Here is a 22,604-nt window from a genome sequence, read left to right as displayed (position 1 = left end):
TTGTACAGGAGCAAATGGGAGAGTTTTCTGATACTACTACTGTACATCACAGTCATGTACAGTACATGTAATACCTACCAGTCAATTTGAAATTTCCATATGACAGTGAACTTGAATTTTCAAGTATTTAGTTAACTTTATTATAGTTTCTTTTTATCTGATTTCGTTCAATTTTTTTCTGTACTCTGCTTCTCACAGATTCCTTTGGAACAACTTAATACAATACAGACCTACCGGTATAGATGTACATCTGGGATTGCAATTGGAATATCAACAGACTCGCTAAATTATTTTCACATCACATCTTGCTATTGGACATATAGATAACAGGCTCACATACAGTTAACTGATTTTTTTTTTCAAGTTTAATAAAGTTTTTTTTGGTTTAAGTCTACATGATCAACTCAGATATGCATTCATTTATCCAAATAAATGAAGTACATGTAATATGCTGACTTATGAAAATAATATTCACCAGTTTAATCTCTATTTACCAATAGTAATCTGACATTGAACAATAAATAAAGTAAAATAAATAAATCATGTCACTCTACATGTACTGATACAATTATGCGAAAGAAACCTACAGTAAATGAATTTGAGACTTCATGCTAGGATAATTTCATTTCTGAGAAAATCAAGACAATTCTGAACCAGTCTTCGATATTATTGGCAAAACTGTCCAAGGTCCGATCTCGTTACCGACTTCAAGCAGCTGTTTCCTCATCTTGTTAAGAGTTTGAGAATTCTATAAATCATCCATTTTTGACAAGTAGCCTGGAGAATTGGATGCAGACATGAGGCACCCTGGCTGTATGATCATGGACCTCCATGGCCCAGTATGATTCATGGCAAGGATAAGGTCGAGTTTACTTGATACAGTTATCAAACAAGCGCTGCCACGTTTCTGTGCTATAGCCTAGGAAAGGATAAAGGCTTGGTCTAATATTTTCAAAGTTTTTCTATTTTTTCTCCATTCCAGTTTTTAAAAAACATGTGAAAACAAAATATACAATTTATACATCATAGAATAAAAAGGGATACATGTATAATGTGGAGCACCAGTAGTGTCAAGTCTGACAGAGACATGAGCACTATACAAACCTAGATTATCATAAAAAGAAAAACAAGTAAGTGAGAAATGGGGTAATAATGAGTAAGATTTTGATACTTCCCCTTTGTAAAACAATGTCTGTTGACTGACCTAAAACCTTTAAAATGGAAAATAATTTTATGGTAACTGCTTGTTGTTTTGTTTGGGTCTATTTTTTTTTTTTGGGGGGGGGGGGGTGATAATAATCACATTTACTGTATCCATTGTAAATCGTTTTGTTCATTTCAAACATTCCACTTTGGAAAAAGTTCAGGCTATACTAGCTATTCTACATTTTTCATAAGATGCAAATGTTTGTTTTAGTATTAATTACATGACAACGATGCCATAACTTGTTGCATTTATTGATTGACAGAAAAATTATTTCACTACTACTACTAGGTTGGGAATTTTCATACCAGTGTGCTTATAAAATAGTATCATGATTTCCCAAAACAAACATCTCCAATTTTCTTCTATTTTTTTAAATCAATTTTTTTTGTTTATAAAGATGTTTCTTCCCAAGTTCACAAGCCCCCTCATAAAAACATTACCTAATTGATTTGACAAGAATTAAGATACAAATACACTGTACATGTCACAGACACTCTACATAATAACTTCTCTGCTTTCACTTATTTGCGGAATAAGCATACATGTACTGTCTCTCATGCACTGTAAGTAATTAACCAAAATGTGATTTTAGTTTACGTAGACTGCCAATATTTAAGCATAAATGCACTACCATAAACAATCACCACAGCCTCCTTTACATGAGCAAGCCAACGACGATAAGCATAACACCGTAAAAACAATTGGTGTAACCTAGTTGACATCATTCTGTAGCTCGAGCAGCTCTACGGATCTGTGCTACGATGACAGACCTTAACTCCCTGGTAGTAGCTGGGGACGGACCCACTGGCACCACAGCTAATACCTCCTAATCTAATTTCCCTAATTCTTGTTTTAGCAGATTTTAATAGCTCATCAAGAAGCCCTAGACCTTCCCCGCTTACGCTGTGATTGCTGCGTTGCTAGATGTTGACATGATGACAACTTCTTTCCCATGTACTTTCATTTTCAAATGTTGGATTTGAAGAAAATTATTTGGATCATGTAGTAGATTACAAGCCTTGCATGTGATGATCAATTAGAAATAATATTTTCAAAAAGAAGATGTATTTAATAATAATAATAATAATATTCTGCTTTTATATAGCACTCTATACAGTATACAATTTAATGTCTGTTTGGACCCAGAAGGGTGTTAAATCTTCTTCTTTTTTTTTCCTTTTTTTTCTTGAATGCCTCCGCATGGCAAAGAACTGCGCTTAATTAATCACACAGGGCAAAACGTTAGTTGTTAGGTGAGAAGTAAGAAGTTAAATAATATAATTTTACACAGCATCAATTAAGGCCCCTCTGGTTTAAAAAAAGACAATATGTACAATAAATAAAATACTCATTGTAAGTCTGAAATCTTTACACCATGATTAAAAGAAATCCTCAGTTACACTTGAAATGTTTATATATATTGATTACGGTATGACTTACCGGTAATGGGTTTCTGTCATTGTTGTGACTGTAAGCCCTGCATTAGGTATCTCTAATTCACTTTACTGTAAGCATGGTACATAATACATACTTTGAAAACTTTACTTTATAAGGGCTACCAGTTGGTTCTACCCAATGCGCCTGAAAAAAATAACCAACAAAATAGCAGATTCCCCAAACGCAGGTGAGAAAAGGGCCTGAGAAATATTGGGCCTGAATAAAGGGCACAAGCCTGAAAGTTCATACCGGTACCTCTTTTAAATTTATTTTCACAATTACAAAGGGAAAAGAGTAGGTTAAAAGAAAAAAACTTGCAGTAAATAGCAACAAACTGAACTCAGTGCATTTCTGCCCTTATTAAGACATGGGAAAGGACTTTGAAAGGAAATAAAGGCTATTTATCATATTTAGATAATGGTCTGAATTTATATGTTATTTTATTTTTAACTTCATGTTAACAGTCAGAGGTTATTTATTTGATTCTGAAATTGAAACTATTGAAAGCTATTGATGGTACAACCCAATTACTCTGAATTAAAAGAGAAAATATAAATGCATCATATTGCAGTGGCTTTTTGATATAATGCACTTTGATTGAAAAATAAAATTCTTTCAAATCCTGACAACAATTTACATTTTTAACACAGTAATACTTGGAATAGAATCAAAATGTATGAGGTGGAAACTCTCTGTCTGCAAACTAACAAGTAACATGCTCAGATTATTAGGACAAAACAATAAAATAAAGAATAATAGTTGGTTGTTTTCACATAGGTGCATTTAACACAGTTATGTTTCATTGAGTTCAAAATATGTTTAATCTAAAAACAATGCTTAAAAAATTACCAATTATCACTGACCTCCTAACTCAAAAGAAAATAAATTGATTAGTAGGCTGGCAAAAGAACCTCTCATTTGAATCATAGACCTAGATATGTATTGGAAAAGTTTCATTCAAACTTACACAGTAGGCCTACTAAAGAAGTTCAATGTTAATGGCGTTTAGGCAAAAAAATTAAGTTCTATGCCGATATGAGCCCCACATCCAAACCAGTTTGAGTAGTAAACACTACGAAAGGCAAATCAATACAATATAGAATAACAATTGGCTGTTTTCACATAAGTGCATTTAACACAGTTATGTTTCAATGATTTCAAACTATGTCAAAACAATGTTTAAAAAGTTACAAATTATCACTGACCTCCCAACTCAAAAGAAAATTAAATAATTAGTATGCTGGCAAAAGAACCTATTATTTTAATCATTGACCTACATTATGTTTACAAGAAAAGTTCCATTCAAACTTACACGGCACCAAAAAATTTCAATGTTAATGGCGTTTGGGCAAAATTAAGTTCCAAGTCGACTTAAGCCTCACATACCAAACCAGTGCGAGTAGTAAACACCACGAAGAAACTCAGTTATTTAAAAATAATGATTTAAAAAATTGATTCTTACCTTCGATGTTATATCTAGTCCAGTCACAAACTTGGCACTGTTCTTGTTCTCATAGCGTTTCACATGCTTCTGTTTCTTCTGTTGTGATATATATATATGGAGAGAGAGAGAATAAGTGAAGGATAGAAAACAGGTTGACACCACTACTAGTCACTGACTGACTGACTGACTATCTATGAGCGGGAGGCTTAATCCTGAGAGCCTGTCTTTGAGAGGCGTCACGTTGCCCCCTTCCCCTTGTTGACGTTATCCCCTTCCCGCATGGAGAGTCTTTTGGCTATCACCCCGTGCGTCTTGACATCCCATAGGCTTGCTTACAAGCTCATGAATATTCATGAGGCAGGCTTAACATGCTCGTAGATCTTCTATGAGATACTGTTTTGTTTTTATCATAACATTGATATGTCTGCTCTTGATTAATATTGTGCAAATGTTATCGAACAGTTATTTACATCTTTCAAAATGGGTATTCCTGTCTCCATTTTAAAGTCTTGTGTATCTTCTTCTTTTTTCTTTTCTTTGGCCATCACTCCCTGCCTTCACACCCCATAGACTTAATACTGATATCGTATGAATATTCATGGGGAAAATAAACCAAGCTTTAAACACTTATAGTTCTTTGAGATATTGTTTTTGGTTTATCATAACATTGTGTCTGTTCTGCTTATTAAACTATATCAGAGAAAATATTAAATCATTAAAGCCATCTCTATGGATTTCTATCCTCATTTTTCTTCATTAGTATGTTGAACATATTTCTTTTAGTTTAAACTCCCTTCACCTCCACCCCACATTTTAAAAGTTAAAAGTTGAAATAAAAGTCAATATAAAACAGTTGAAGAACAGATTTACCATGAAACATAATAAATGATGAATCGATTTTAAACTGTGCAACATTCTACTATTGTTTTCAGATTTTCATACAAATAATCAATTTACATTTCTATTTCACCTCATTTTATGAGAGAAATAAATTAAAATTGAAAGTAAAATTTTGAAATTACCAAAGTGAAATTAATCAAATTAACAGATTGACGATAATGACTGTATACATATATGTGATTAATTTCAATTTGTAAATATTTTATCCATAAGCTAATTTGCTCAAGGAAAAGGGAACTAGCTTTTCACCCAAATTGAATTAAATCCAAATTAACCCAGACTAAACCAATCCATTATGTGATTACGATGGATACACTTTAAAATCTTTCTACCACTGCTACACATTTCTCTTCACCAAATCAAATAGTAATGTAATTTATTTATTTACAATTTTTTAATCTCAAGTTGTACTGTGAGGGGGGAGGGGGAGTAAGTGGAACACTACACCAGATTAAAAAGTGTCCATTGACAAAGCTGATAATTAAATCATATGAAAACTAACAATCAGCTAATAGAACTAATGGCAATGAATAGTCATGAAGAAAGCACTTTGAACCAATCAGATGCTTAAACTCATTAGTAGTCATACAACAGTACATCAGTTTGAACCAATCAGTTCTCTAAATAATGAATATTCATAGAGCAATAAACCCCTTAGAACTAATTAGTAATTTGTCCTTATGAATAGTCATTATGTACATGTAGTACACCACTTGCATTCTTGCAACCAACCAATCAGCTACCTATGCTCATGAATATTCACAAGATAGTAAAGCCATCATATCCCTCAGTGGGTTGGGGACTGCTAAGCCCTGCGTGTTTCCCTCTCTTCCTCTCTTGAATATTAGATCACTTCCCCCCTCCAGCTGAAAGCCTGTTCCTTGCACTGCTCAACGATGGACAAACGCCTGTCAATAACTCATCAATATTCATGTTTGGGCTGACCTTGACATACCTCATGAATATTCATAATTATTGAGAGAATAAGTCTCCCCATTCTATTAGTCGGATGTCCGGATTATTATGAGTGTGAATCGAGTAAAAACATTGCCATATGGATTGCATAAATGTGTCTGTTTGACATTCTGAAGTGATCATTGTCATTCTCACCTCATTTTTTTTCAACTTTGTCACTGAACTATTGGGAAGTGTGTGATACAGTTTGACTCACAATTAACACTAGAATAATAAATAAATGAATAAATGACTAACTAAATAAATGAATAAATAGATACATGAATAATAAATAAATAAATGAATAAATAAATATTTCAATTTATAAAACAAAATAAATATAATTAATAGGGGCAAAAGGGGGGTGAGGGGGAAGGGAAGAGGAAGAAAGAAAGAAACCACTCTATTTATTTCAGTATGACATTGATCAAAGTGCAATTCCAAATCTAAAACATTAGTCTCAACCTCTTGCATATTCAGCAATTTCAAGCCAACAGAGCTTTATATCATGAATATTCATATTTGCTCCGCCGGGACTGCGCATACGTACTTTCTCTTCGCCATGTTGAATCAACGATACAACATGGATGGCTTGGTTTAGAATGAGGAATCACCCTTTTTCCCATCGAAGACTTCTTCCAATTATAATTTCAAGTGTGGGCCGGGATGCCCAGAGGAGTCGAAAACACTGCAAGTTCAAATTTGTAATTACTATCGTTTCATATTTTGAAAAAAATGTCGCCACAACGTTTGATTCGTGTTTCAGGATTCAGGGGACTGAGATACTTGGTAATGAGGGCTAATGCATTTATTAGCAAAGGGCCCTAGTGCATCCACTTAGTTTTGAACCCTAATCTTTCCAGTTACGAGACCACTGCTCTACCACTACGCCAAGGCACCTCCTCTTACAGTACTTTAGCTGTCTCTGGTTTTGTCAGGAACAACTATAACAAAATTAATATGGATTGCAATTTTCAGTCTTTAAGGCCCTACATAGGTACAAATAGAACAAGAGTCTTTCTCACCTACACAAGTGCAGTTCTGCGAACTTTACTTGGCTCATACATAGTCACGAATATATCAATGAGTCATTTATCCTAGCATGTGTGTGCCAACGTGTTTAGAAGACCTTTGCTCATGCATATTCATGCTTTATGGTAATGAGTGAGTTGTCGTGCCAGCCGTAATAGGACTAGGAAGTGTGATAATGAGGTCCCAGTGGCTGTCACCTCTCATTCAGACAGTATTCACCGCTCCAGGGAAATCAATAAATAGACTCACATGTGAACATGTTAGGCCCGTCCACACGCCCTCTTCACGATTCTGAACGGCTGTTCCGATCGGAATGTGAACGTGCCCCACTATTTTCCAACTCACAGGAGGCTGAGAAAGACTTGTCAGTTTAGGATACAACTGATTTCTGTAGAGAGTTCAAGAAAGTGTTTACCATTAAACGTGAATGTTAAGAGGTTCACATTGGGAAGGGCATTCTGGATGGTAGTATTTCCCTAGATTCTACTAGGGTTCACATAATTTGGGTTATTTCTAGATCAGTTTAAACTTGTCATGTATTTCGTTGTCTTGTTTTGACCACTTAACGTGTCCTGCCGCTGCATTAATGTCCCTTGGCAAGACATTAATATAAATTTGCCTCTTTCCACTCAGGTATTAAAAAAAGTACAGGTAGGAATGAATTCCTTGAAGATGTGAGCAACAGTTTCAGTAGCCTAGCAGAGCCTGGGTAATATTGGAGCGCCTTGAGCACCTTGCATTGTGGATATATATGCGCTATAAAAATATCCAATATTATTAAAATTACTACTCTCTACAGCAATTCCCCTCCTCCCCCCCCCCCCCCCTGTTAATATATTGTCTGTGGAGTGCACAGTGCAGAGTGGGGTGATGGTTTGATGGTTGGAGGCTAGGGGGTGGGGGATTTGATATCCTAAGGGAGAAGTTTGAAACCATTTTTATCATCTCCTTAAACATGGTTGTGATTAATACACTCCCAAGCAAGAGAAGACCACCACAGACTCACAAGGGGACCATGTGACCTATAATCCAACAAATCAGATTAGAGAAGATAGGTGGTAAAGGTTAATTGTCTATTAGTCCCATGTGACTCAATGCATGTACGGTACGGTAAATGAAATAGTTTTAAAGCATGCTGCATTTATTACATACAGTAGAAATGAAATAGTATGAGTAGAGAATCACTAGTAAGCATAGTTTTCATTCAGAAATTCACTCATTTGAAATAATACAAATTTAATGAGTTAATCATTAGGACTTAACCCCCGCCCCCAGAATATCAATCACGGACAATTATCCCCAAACCCTCGGCAATCACCCCGGATAACTAACTTACTCGTTAACGTTCCCCTCTGAAAGCTAGGTAAAGTGTGTTTTAATGTGAGGGTAGTTATCAGGTGGAGTGGGAGGGGGTGGTAATTGTCCTAGCAGAAAATACAACGCCGTAATACAGAGAATCCTTTGAGAATAAAAGGCCAATAGCCTAACCTCTGCAAGGTAACTTATGCAAATTAAGGAGCACTCCTTATACACTACTTGATATTAAGGAGAAAACGTCTATTAAGTATCATTAAAAGCGATAAAATATATCCTCTGAGCTGTTAACCCACCTGTTATTCATGAGATGTGTCTGTAACCTGAGGGTAATTCTTCATTTCTTGAAACTCACACTATTCCTTAGACTAACTAGGATCTTGGTGGGACAGTAAACTAGGGTAAGAGGGTATGGATCGAGAAAGAGGAAAGATGTCATATTAGCCATGTTCACACGGCAGTTTCAAACTTTCAGTTTACAAAACTTCAAAGTTTAAAACATCGATCAATCCACTATTCATGATTAGGGTTCACAAGGGACTGAAAAGAACAAGTGTTTAAAAAGTATTTAACTATAAGCCGGGCAGGCAGTTGATTTAACCACAAGCTGGCATAACCTCCAAGTTAAATGCATCCGCACACCACATAACTTCAAGTGAGGATCCATTGCTGCTTGCAGTTGTTGCACTAGCTTTAAAATTGTTTGTGGTTTATAACTTTGAGTACCAGAAACTTACAGTTTCTGTAATGTCCCAAACTACAAGATAACTTCAGAATTTAAATTTGAATTTTCAGATAGTCGTTTAACTTTTAAGTAAACTACGATTTCTATACTGTCCCAACCTACAAGATTACTTTGGAGTTTAAAACCACAACCTTAAAGTAAAAGTTAATGGACTGCTGTGACAACCTAACCATTGAAGATGAGGGCTAAGAGGAACGGGAAGGAATAAAAGCTAAGCTGGATGAGGGTCACAGTTTTCATTGATTCCATACGGGCTCAAATCCCTATCTTCCTTCTCATCTGATTAGCGTGGTGCCAGTCTCTGGGGAACAGAATTACCAGATCTATTTTTTCCCTCTCGCGAAACTTTCTGAAGGGGGTATATTCCAAGAACGACGAAAGCGTCAGCTGATTGTATTTACACGCATCTTTTTGAGAAGATGTAAACAGTATAATTTGGAATTTCAGATAGTTGTTTACTACTTCATCAGAGAGAGAAAGAAACACATCAAAAATGTCCTTCAAAAATTATATATATATATATATATATCCCTACATGTTGTATTAACAGGACATCTATATAACCCTAAATGGAAAACCGGACATCATAAAAACTGGTATATTACCCTAAACCTAATCCTAACACTAACCCTAAATTCAAAACAATATAACTAATTAAACTAATGACTAACGATTAAACCTATTGATTCTTGACAGGCCTTTAAGTTTTCTCTGCCTGCAAACGTTAACAGGACACGAAAATGTCCTGCTAATGACCATGTCTACTTAATGACACATTTTTTCACTACATATATCCGTCTAGTGACGCTGTAAGGTATATATAAATATACACATATATACTGTATCAATCCCTTTAATCAGTATCCCTCTGCATCTAAGGAGAAAAAAAAAGACTTCATTTATCCCATTTTAACTCAAATCTCAAATCCTACATGGACAAATCAAAGGAAACAAAACTATCCCAAGAGATTCTCAAGAAATCAAAGTTAAAACAAGTAAGCAAACACCTTCCAAAAATATCGCTTGAAATAATATATTTGATAACACATCATCCTTCAAATCAAGCAAGAATAAATATAGAAGTGTAATGATAAAGATCAGATCAACTGCAGATAAGTGTGGTTTGAAATAGATGCTCCAAATATTCAAATTTGTTACTTTTTAGAACGGTAAAACAGCAATAAAGGGACTATTGAACACCTAAATGCAGTAGGGAAGGGGGGAAATCTCGAGGGATCCTAAGTTCATCCTATGTAAAAGTGGGGGTAATAATAGGATTGCAGGGCCCTCAGGGAGAACAGTATTAATACTGATGAGGCTAACCTGGGTAAACAAGACATATTATCATTATTAATGTTATTATTATTGACAATGCTCTAAAAGCAGATCTTGAGTAGGTGGAGGTAACTCAGAATATGTACATAAATGTTGAAAGAAGGATTAGATGTATTCAACAGGCCTTCAATATAAAAAGGGACACTCCATGGATTGGGTCAGGATTCTCAGGAATGACATTTCTTGTTTAAATTGATGATGGTGGTGGTGGATGGTGATGATGATGTAATTGTGATAAGGACGAGGAATGCTAGTGTAATGGTAATATTCCATGGTCAATATGATTCTAACCTTCATTTGTTCGAATTAAAAAGTGTCCTCCATTTGAATCTTTTGTTATGAGGAAGAGGAATGCTAAATTTCTCTTCATAATATCATTTGTTGAGAGCCAAGAGGATTAATCTTGTGTTAAATGCCCTTCTAACTTTTTGAAGATGTATTGCTTTATCTATTATAAAGGCTGCCTTCATTGAAAAAGAAATATAGACAGTAAATGAAAGCTTCCCACTTCAAACCCCCATGCTCAATTTCCTCACAATTACGCAAGTTAGCGGCTTCAAATACTGTGTTAATCTACCTAATCAAAAGAATTCAAAATAAAATGTCTGTATGAAATACTTCCCCATCTTAATACAGGATATGTTTATCAATCATCATCGTGAAGGATATATGCATCTGAAATGACCTGAAAATGATAGACTTTCTAAATGCTAGCTAGGATGGCCAAACCCTTGCTGCAGGGAGCCCAGTATTTATCACAACAGTCGTAGTGAGACAACCTAAACTATTGAATCCTTAGGTCATAAACATTATTTTGAAATAATGTGCTATATTGTAAGACCTTGTTTTTACCTTTGCCATTCTGAATGTTTCATTCATGAAAAAATAATTATAATGTTCTATAATTAAGCTAATTAACCTCTACCATAAAAAAGACCATGTAGTGATAATAATGCAGTTGTAGAGTGCTCAACTTTTTATACGGTAACACTTGGTCTGGGTTATATTTCATGAAAACTATAGAGTAAGGGTTAAGGTTGCAATGGGGTTTTCGTTTAGGTTAAGGTTAAGGTTTAGGGTTAAGGATAGGTATAGTCTTGGGTCCAGGGTTGAAGTTAGGAATATGGTTAGTGCAGGAAATAACAACAGAGCAATTATAGCAGGAGCAAGTATCATAAGACCAGCATTGGAGTAAAGAGGATGGTGTAGCGCAAGTTACGATAATACGCCAACGGCAGTCTGTACTATACTGGAAGAAGAAGTTCAGGTCTCGTGTCGAGCATTCTGATCTACATCGAGGGACCTCACGGCATGCGATAGGGCTTATCTATGGCTACAAACCTTGCTCTATGTGAGTGATGATAGCTCCAGTGCATGAGGTCATCACTGCTTAGCTTGGCAAGGGGAGGAATCATACTCTCTTACCTTCATATGAAAGGTCAGTATGTTTACTGATTAGATAGAAAGCATAACATACTCTTTAAAGTCACCTGAAGAACCAAAAGTGTTTTGAATTGATGCAAAATTCATATCATTGCGAAGGGGAAACCAATACTGATCAAATATAACAACTTCCCTCTTCAAAATATGTTTGGGGCCCGCAGTATAATCATCTCTCATAAATGTAAATTTTGAGATCCAGATTTTCTGCCTTCAGCGGTCCTCCTCAGAATGTCAAGATTTGAGTTGTCACCTATATGCGAGACACAGCTAGCCAAACAAAGCATTTTCCGCCTTTCCATGATATCTATATGATTTTTCAGCAAATTATTCATGTTTTTCAAGAGAAAATCTTTCCATCCATGTTTATATAATTTGTCTATAATTATCAGTTGTCGTAAATTGTCTTCGGGTGACTACTTTAAAGAACTAAGTGCCTGTTCAGAAACGTGTACAAATATTGTTTTTTAAACATTGTATCCCGGAAAAGGCATACAGACTGGAGAACAACAGCTAATACAAAAGGGCAAGTTTTGAAGAGGTCAGTTGACAAGACAGCTGGCCAATCACCAGTGCACACTCAAGTTCAAGTTCAAGTTCAAGTTCAAGTTTTATTTCAATTCAAGTCTATAAAAAACATATAAGATACAGATTATATACAATATAGAAAACACAAAATACACACAAAATGGAAACATGTCTACAAATATATCGGAATTATAAAAAGTTAAACAGCAATAGAAATGAATTGGGGAAACTGCAAATAAAACCATAAGGTTCTGTCGAGGCAGCTCCCTGTTTTTAAAAGATACATATACAACTTCCAACAATTGGCTATAAAAAGTATAACAATAACAAAACAGTGTACAAAACATAGGAGACGTATTAACATGCAAATATTATTATAGATTTAAAAACAGATGAAGTATTTTTTTAGTTTAGATTTAAAAGAGTTTAAGAAAGCAGTATCACGTATATCTTTGGGGAGGGAATTCCATATTTTCGGGCCAGTGTGTCTAAAAGTAAATAAGGAATTTGTTGATGGACATTTTTCAATAAAATAGTTATCAGGATTTCTAGTATTATAATTATGAACATATTTTTTACATTTCATCATAGTGGTAAGATTAATCGGCAGTTTATCAGTTTTATGTTTAAAAACCATGAGTGATATACAATATTGATTCAATTGAAAAATATTTAAAAACTGTAGTTGTTGAAATAATGGTATTGAATGGGCATTGAAATCAGACATAAGACATATTCTTACTATACGCTTTTGTAATATATGCAGTCGTTGTAATCTCGTTGGGTATGTGTTGCCCCATACAACATTACAATACATTAAATACGGTAAAACCATTGTATTATACAATAAAATCAAAATACTTTGTGGCAAGATATGACGTAATTTGCTGATGACACCAATATTTCTTGAAATTTTGTTTGAAATGGTAAGTATATGAGCATTCCAAGTTAAATTTTGGTCAATAATTACACCTAAAAAGCTAGTTGATTGCACTCGTTTTATCGGAACATCATTCATCTTTATATTTAATATATTCAATGAATCAGCTGAAATAATTTTTTGCTTATAATGAAAATATATAAAATTTGATTTAGATGTATTCAAAGACAATTTATTACTATTGAACCATTGCGATACATGCTGCAGCTCATTATTTAAAGTTTGACATAAAATATTAATATCTTTATGAGAATAGAGGATATTGGTGTCATCAGCAAAAAGGACAAATTTCAAAATGTTTGAACAATAATTTAAATCATTTATGTACAATAAAAATAAAAGAGGACCTAAAATTGAGCCCTGAGGGACTCCACACGTGACTTGCATTGGGTCAGATAAAACATTGTTATATACAACTATTTGGTGTCGATTATTCAAATAATTTTTCAACCATGTGTAAGCAACACCTCTTATTCCATAGTAATTCAATTTATCTAACAAAATATTGTGATCTATAGAATCAAAGGCTTTGCTTAAATCTAAGAAAAGACCTACAGTGTGTAATTTATTACTTAAGGAAGATACTAAATAATCATGAACATCAATTAGAGCCATTTCAGTTGATACATTTTTCGTAAATCCATATTGGCAAGAATGTAATATTGTATTGTTTAATAAAAATGTATTCAAACGATTATATACAATTCGTTCTAAGATTTTTGAAAAAAAAGTTAAAACTGAGATTGGTCTGTAATTGCCTAAATTATGAACATCATCTTTTTTGTAAATTGGGGTGACTCTCGCTATTTTCATATCAGATGGAATAATACCTGTACTTAAAGACATATTAAAAATATGAATAAGAGGTTCTAAAATATAATCAATAACTTTCTTAATTACACATGGATTAAAATCATCTACTCCACAACTTTGAGTACTTTTTAAAGATTGCACAATTGTAGTTATTTCATTTGCATTAACAGGTTTTAGAAATAAAGATGTAGCACATGGTTGAGGCAGAAAATCTCTATAATTTACAATATTATTTACAGGAATAGTATTGCATATATTCAATCCAATATTAATAAAAAAATCATTAAAAGAATTTGCAATATCATGTGGATCATGAATATTTTGTCCATTTACTATAAAATATGAAGGCAAAGTCTTCCTAGATTTACCAAATATTTCATTTATTACAGACCATGTTTGTTTAATATTACCTTTAGTTTTCTTAAATCTATTTGCATAATATGCCTTGCGTGCCATTTTTAATAATTTATTTACCTTGTTGCGAGCTTTATGATACTTAAGTTTATTATTAGAAGAAGAATTCTTACAATATATTCTATACAACTTGTTTTTATTTTTGATTACATTCAATAATTCTTCGCTTAACCAAGGTTTCTTGCACTTATTCTTATTTTTTCTAGTAGAATACGTTAAGTTTTTATCATAATATACCATAAATCTATGTTTAAACCGACCATATGCTACTTCTACATTACTGGGATACATAACCCCATTCCAATCCTCATTATTCAAATCCAACTTTAAACTATTAATAGTACGTTCATTGATTATACGTTTTTTAGGAATATTACACACATAATCTCTATAAATAATTTTCCCTGTTATTTGAAATATTGGAAGATGGTCAGATGCATCATTAAAAAATATTCCCGGGGTTATACATGAAAAAACATTGTTTGTAAATATATTGTCTATAAGAGTTGCACTATTTACAGAAATACGTGTGGGTTTAACAATTAGTGGCAAGAGTGATGAGGAATGTAACATGTCTAAAAAATCAGCACTATATTTATTTGAACATTTTAAAAGATCAATATTAAAATCACCCATAATATAAATTAACTTATTTTCTTTATTAAGTTTTTGTAAACATACATAAACTGCGTTAATAAAGCTTTCTACTCTTGATTGCGGTTTCCTATAAATTATTCCAACAATTATATTTTTTCCAATCCTATTCGTAATCTCAATAAAAAGACATTCATTACCATCGCATTGCAATAAAATATCATTTCTAATTTTAAAATTCAAAGAGTCCAAGACAAGAAAAGCCACTCCTCCTCCTCTACCACTGATACGATCAATATGAATGAATGAATATCCTTCTAAATGAAATAAAATGGGAGTATTACTTTGAATCCATGTCTCCGTGAAACCATAAATAGAAAAAGAGTAACTTAATGAATGAATAAATTCACTTATAGCTAAAAAATTCTTGGATAAACTTCTTGCATTGAAATGTATAATACTAAAATCAGAATCTAATTTTGGTAAAGACATAAATTCATCTTCCAAATAATAATTACTTTCAACAATATCGTCCTGTAAAAAATCATCGTCATCATTGTCACACGCTGGATCACATTCTAAAGAATGTTTAAATGTATTTTTAAATTTATTTATATCAATTTTATGTTCATGCAATGGTGTTGAAAAAATATTCTTAAATTCATCATCGCTCAAATCAGAAAATGGAAACACTGGGTTTAAGCATATGGGATACTGTGCGTCATGTGTATCATCCATGTAAAAGGAGAACATTAAATATGACCATGACAATCCGTCTACATAAAGACAAACAACAAAACATAGGGGTACAATAAATACAGAACATAACAATTAATATACTGTAATAACAAAGTATGTAACAAGTATTTTTGTTAAATGAGGGGGAAAAAAATTAAATGAAAAGTTCACTCACTTAGTTCAGAATGTGCCTACCCTAACCAGACTTTAAAACTTCCGTAGGTCGTCTTTGCACAAGATCAAGTGTTTTTTGTTGTTTTTGTCAGTCATTAGAATACGCCCATCTCGTGTCCATGCTGCTTTTACTTTCTCAGAGGTTCGTACATGTGCAAGCAGGTCTTGATTTGCTTTCGTCAGATCTTCCTGGATGGACTTCCGCTTACCGGCGAGCTTCCGTCGTTTGGAGATTACTTCCTGGCGCTTTCTATATGATGTAAACTTCGCGATGATTGGGCGTGGCAGGTTCTTTTCTTGATGTTTCTGCCTGGAGCCATTTCTATGGGTACGTTCCAGATCATCCTTGGAGAGATTGACCTGGAGAACTTCATTTGCCACTTGAAGAATGATGTCATCGGTATCTTCTTCACTGCGTTCCTCGAAGCCAAAGAACAGGAGACAATTTCGCCTGGAGTATTGTTCCTGTTGGTCGAGCTTGCGTTGTAGTGTTTTAATCTGCTCGTGTTGATTTTCAAGTTGGTTTTGGACGTTTGCGATCTCCTTCGACTTGCTGTCTGTTACGATTTCGAGATCGAAGATCCTTGCCTGTTGAGTGTCGATGGTTTCCCTGATGTCAGCTAGTTGTTTATTAACGCGCTCTTCCACTAAGTCGATGAATCTTTTATCCCGAAAGATGTCCTGTATCACTGATGCCAGCAAAGCAGATTTCTCTTTCTCCTTCCCCCTTGTATTCATTTGGGCTTTGTCTGTATCTGCCATGGTAATCGTTGGTTTCGGTAGAGCTGGATTAAATTACCAACAATGAAGCTTAAAGTGTCCACAATAAAATCCTAGGTAGCAGCAGACTGGGGCAATAAGATGATTGTAGTTGACCATCAGCGCTGACAATAGATATGTTCACTTCATGCCTCATTAAACAGCAATACCATGGCATAGAAGTATACTAACTATAGGGTTTTATCGGAAATACGAAAAAGCAGGTTGGAAACGAAATTTTGCGTGTTTGGGACTATCAGCACTTTTGATCCTCTGAGTGGTAGTAATAAACTGAGTCCAAAGTTCACTATTTCACGGATTCGATGCGATAAAACATGCTCCTGGTTGTAGTTTGAGGCTTTAAAAAGCCTTACATTACTAAAGCAAGAGTCAGAAACATATACGGAATGTCAAAATACTCACAAAATAACAGAAAACACAGAGTCCAAAATCATCCAGATTCGCTTCGCTTCATTATACTTTTATATATAAGCTCCGCCCATTTATACCATTGTTATGACATCCCTGGGACCCTGATTCTGTTTATTGAGTTTTCATTAGAAATGGTGCTCAAACATGTATTTTGTGGTACGTTTTGTTTCATTTATGGCGTTTAGACTAGAAAGACAGAATTTACTTATTGTAAAGCTATCTATTTTTTTGTAAGACATACATTGTCATTTGAAAAGCATCATTTCAGGCTGATTAATGACATACCGGTATGTACATTACATAGTCTGTCTCCTCCTGATCTGTTTTCAATTTAACTACGTCTAAAAAACACTACATACAGAATACTGCTCTAATTTGTTATGCACTTTTAACCTTTTGCCAGAGATTGAGATGAAGATAAACAAATCGTAATCACGCAGTTGGTAATTTCAGTCAAGAGATAACACAAAGTGCTATAAATGCATTTACGTCATGGAAGACGAAGAGTGATATTGAAAAATGATGGCAAGCCTGTAAAACCGATAAATACATTCTATGATACATGATGATATGTATATACAAGATTGTACATCATACGCTAGCCAAAAACTGACCCAAGGCTATGTACATGTACATTGTATATATACCCTAACTCTAACCTCATCCAACTTATACCCTACTTCTCACCCTAACTTTAACTATAGGCCTACCCTACCCAAACCCTCTACCCTAAATGTAAACCAACATTATAGGCCTAAGAATATGCCTAGGCCTAGGCCTACCCTAAACCCTAAGACCTAATTCAACACTATCCCCTAACCTTAAATGTAGCCTAAATCTCAAGCCATAACCAAACTTTTATTTTTAAGTGAAGCCCTGAGCAAATGTCACCAGAGTCAAATATTGGATCACCATAGTCCGGTCTTCATCAGCTCGAGTTTGCCAAATAACCCCCTATTTTCAGACTCGGATATTATCCTAAAGCTCGAAATTGCGTCTTGACCAGACCCATACTCTCATCACAAACTAACGGTAACTCGGATGGGCGCAAATTAGCCCGCTATTTCCAAAATAGCGGGATATTCTGGAAACAAGACCAAGATATCTTGGAATGATTATCTTAACCAAATATCCCGCTAATTGCAACTTTGGGCTGATGAAGACGCAAATTAACTGGATAATATGCGATCAGGATAGTTCAAATAGCGGGATATTTGGCAATCTCGAGCTGATAAGGACAGGCCTCATGAGTACACACTCATGAAGGAGGGGACGCGAGGCTTAGCGTAATCTTTTGCGTCTTGTTTCTTCATACCTCTGAACAAGCCGTCAAATCACAAACCACTTTCATCAAGACACTAATCAAATCATGCAAGACTGCTTTGCATCATGGGAGGAAATCTCCGCCTAATGGTCGTGACTTTTTTACAGCTCTCTCGAGAGAAGGCAATCTTCTGGTGAAGCCAAATCTAATTTGCGGTGCTTCGCCACCATCCCTAATGAGTAGTAAGAGAGCCCTCAAGAGTTGCCCTAATTAAACAGACCCCAAGTTTTTGATATTTTATTGGGTAATTCATATCAAAATTGAATCATTCTTATCATGAACCTTAAAATAGTCTAATTAAACAACTATGATACCTGAAGATGAGTCTTTATCTTCTGTAATAAAGACATATACAGGACAGAAATCTAATTAAGAGCAGAAACAAAACATTACAGTGAAAACACCACCTCACAACATATACCCCCTCCCCCAATACATTGGCCTCAGAAACAAAACAGTATATCAACATTGCACCAAATGTCTAAACCCTGTTGGTATACCTGTATGTAAATGTACATGTACATGGTGTTAAAGTTTCAGCAACAAGTATGATAGGGAAGTCATTGATTCAAATCTACTAGTCTATAACACCTCACTACAACCTAAGAAGAAAAAAAATAATATCACCATGGGGTTTAAATGTCTTTTATATTTGACAAAAGTGTTGTACTTGTTAACAGTTGCAATGAAAAAAAAGATTCACCGGATATAATAACAAATTAACAAAAGGAAAACATTTTGAACTTCTGTAGAAAAAAGAAAGAAAAAAAAAAAAGATTCAGTATAACGTATACAGTAAGAGGTATTAGATCTCCTTAATTCCAAAGGTTTTATTACAGATGTTTCAACTTATCTCCATCTCTTGCTATCTCTGTCTCTATAGATCTTGCCCTCATTTCCTCCCTATTTCTCTTCCTTGTTCCGTCCTTGCAGACCCCTCCTCATTCCCATATTATTTTTCTCTCTATTTCTTATTATTTCTCTACTGTTTCCATGCCATCCATTTTCTCTCCTTTCCTCCTAAATTTCCATCCTTTTTCTTTTCCTCCCCATCTTTTCTACTTCCCCCTCATTCACTCTGTACAGGCCCTTCTCTGCCCCCACCTTTTCCATACTTAAGGAGTTTAGAAGCCGAATAATATGCAGGTACACTCTCATTAGCCTTAAAAGCAAGATAGAGCTTGAGAAATTAGACCATCCAGCATTTCCCGTGAAATTTGCATTCACATGAAGTTCATTTTATAGGTGAACTTCCATGTTTTCATTATCCAAAGACAAGCGATGCTTGCCGGAGTTCCCAGGTTTGATCCTTGCTCGGTGCTTACATCCTTGGACAAGGCATTTTATAAACATCATCCCCTCTTTACCCAGGTGCATCTAATGGGTACCTAAATGTGTAGCCACGCTAGCGGTAATAATAATTGCAGGGCCCTCACGAAAAACGGCAGTCAGGTTGATGAGGCTCCCATCGAGAAATAAGATAGTGTTAATATTATTGTTGTTGTTGTTGTTGTTATTGGTTTTGTTGTTGTGTTGTGTCATGTGATAGACATGATTTTTAAATGTGGATGCTAATGCATGCTGGGATAATGCAATTAGTCTAATGTATGCATCTTTACCACAAATTGACCCAAAGTTTGGATAAATGTTGGGCTATTACACAAACTAGACCAAGATTACAGTATGTGAATTCTGAAGTCAGCTGTGAAATATCATCAACTGCATCTTAATTCAAATAAGTAGGCTAATTTGGAAGCACACTACTGTCCAAAGATCTGAATTACAATGTAGGTTCCTTTGGAATCTCGGACAAATGGAAACGCACCTTGAGCAAAACCATAGGTCTCGAGGAGGTGACAAAGATCACTTTTGATTCGCAGACCTACAACAACTTTGACTTGCATGAGCCAAACATATCTTGTCTTCCTTAGATCGCTATCACCACGATTTAATGAAATCACTCCCGTCAGAGATCAGATCTTTCCATCACAACGCTAAAGAGCGCAGTAGCCAGGGAAACTCCATCTGCAAACGATGAAATAAAATTGCTAACTTGCAAACCCTGTTTCCTATGAGCCTTCTCACGGCTTCCCACTTCAAAGCCCATGCCTACACAAATGAAACTCTTATTTTTTTGGTTGTACAGCACAGCCCACACAATCTAGTGATGGACTGACAAGGAATTACAGGTCATTACTGTGTCTGCTAAAAGTAAACGACAAACAAACAAACAAACAAACATTAAATAGAATAATAATATGTTCCCTTTTCCTGAAGTGAGCTGTAAACTATTCAAAACTTTAAGGATGTTAGTTTGCTTCGCTTATCTGCACCAAAATGTAAAATAATTCAATATTTTTACCTTTCTTCCTTTTTGATATAAACTAAACAGAGCAATTACAGAAAGAGAGAGAATAAACATGACTGCATCACCAATTTCCAATTACTGGACAACCACAAAACAGTGGATAGAGGCATAACAAAAATTATTTGTTTAAGAACTTTTAAATTTGAGAAAGAATTCACATACAGAAGAGAATGGTATTAGATCAAACTGCATTGTACCATTTCATGACATCTCTTTCTTCACTAGTGATAAATGTTGACAGGAAACACATCATTAAATAATAACCAGATATGTGTCACAGAAAGGATATGTTTTAAATCACAAGATTTGTGTCATAAAACTAACTCCAAATGACATCTACTCTCTCAACTTAACAGCACTAACATAGTAACATTATATAGCCACGACTTTCAGAAATCAACCAAAGACAATTTCAAGAGTCTTGTGCATCACTTCTTTAAATGGGCACACATTTGAAGAAAAAACACTACATACAGTGTATTACAAAAACTAAACATTATTTCTACATAGGCAATACAATGGATACTAAAATTGTCCTTGAGTTGATTTCTCAAACGTCTTTCAATTGTGTTTAATGTGCCATATTCAGCTTAATAACGACAGTAACATTTAAATTCTTATCAAAAGTGTCAACTTTGTTATAACAACTTTTTGTTACCTGTACAGCATGTAATGGTTGATGTTCTAATCGACTGAGCACATTCCTAGCTCAACCCTGGATCAAACACTGTATTAGGTCCAGGGGTAGCTAACCCTGGCCCTACCTCTAAACCTATTAACCCCAAACCAGCTACCCTAGCCCTGACATCATACCTTTGACAAGATAAATTCTACTGTGAATGATGTGGGAACAACTTTTGGATCCTTCTTTCACTAGTGACTAACTCAAGTCCTAACGAAAACTCCAATGATCCAATCCAATCTAATCCTAAACCCTAAAACATCCATCACACCCTAGCCCTAACCCTGTATCTTTGACGAAAAAAATCCTGAGGTGAATGTTGCTGCAGCAAATGTTGGATTACCATTCTAAAAGTCAAAAAAATGAACAAAGAATGGAGGGTTGGGTCCAAGATGACTAATGCATGTGAGTAGCATATCTATCAGCACATACCAATAATGACATCTATTTCAGGCCCATATAACACTCAAACTAGAACATGGAGTTGACATCTTGGCAAGAATTGGCAGGAAGTCGTACTCACTCGAAAGCTGTCACTTCTCGGGATGATCGGTGGACAGGTGTATCATCATTATACAACTCTTTGTTTCCTATCCCTCTCGCTGAAATTCAATTTTTCATAATCTCTTTCCTTCTACCCATACATACAGTGTACATGTATCTCCCTCTAACTCTTTTTCTCTCACCTTTTTGCTTCTTTCTTTGCCTCCCCCCCCCCCTGCCCCCTCCCCTTTCTAACCCACCTCTCATCCTTTTTCTTTATCTACTGTTTGCTGACCCTCTACATCCAAAGCATGTCCAGTACTTTTATATTAATTACTCTTGTCATCATAAAAATGTACAACACTTCTGCCTCTCTCACACCAACTCTTTTATAATTTTATCTTTTCCTCTACCATATTCAACCCCTCCCTCTCTACCCTCCTCATTCGTGCCTTGCTACCCCCCCCCCTCTTTCCTTCCTATCATACATATCCCCATCCTCCATATACTACCCCCCCCCCCCCTCTCTCTCTCTCTCTCTCTCTCT

General features: G+C 35.0%; 1 protein-coding gene across 3 annotated transcripts in view; it reads right to left on the bottom strand.

Annotated features, from left to right (window-relative positions):
* Positions 1 to 22,604, bottom strand: part of LOC115918242 (nuclear cap-binding protein subunit 3-like) — a 66,975-nt gene that overhangs the window by 35,794 nt on the left and 8,577 nt on the right. For all 3 annotated transcript variants that reach the window (XM_030991723.1, XM_030991724.1, XM_030991725.1), the window contains exon 2: positions 4,107 to 4,184. In XM_030991723.1, coding sequence (XP_030847583.1) covers positions 4,107 to 4,184 — 78 coding nt within the window. The remainder of the gene's footprint in view (positions 1 to 4,106; positions 4,185 to 22,604) is intronic.

The sequence above is a fragment of the Strongylocentrotus purpuratus genome, unplaced genomic scaffold, assembly GCF_000002235.5.
Source record: "Strongylocentrotus purpuratus isolate Spur 01 unplaced genomic scaffold, Spur_5.0 spur5_scaffold_2, whole genome shotgun sequence".
NCBI lineage: Eukaryota > Metazoa > Echinodermata > Echinoidea > Camarodonta > Strongylocentrotidae > Strongylocentrotus > Strongylocentrotus purpuratus.
The sequence above is the reverse complement of the archived record's forward strand: the minus strand, read 5'-3'. Positions and strand labels throughout refer to the sequence as shown.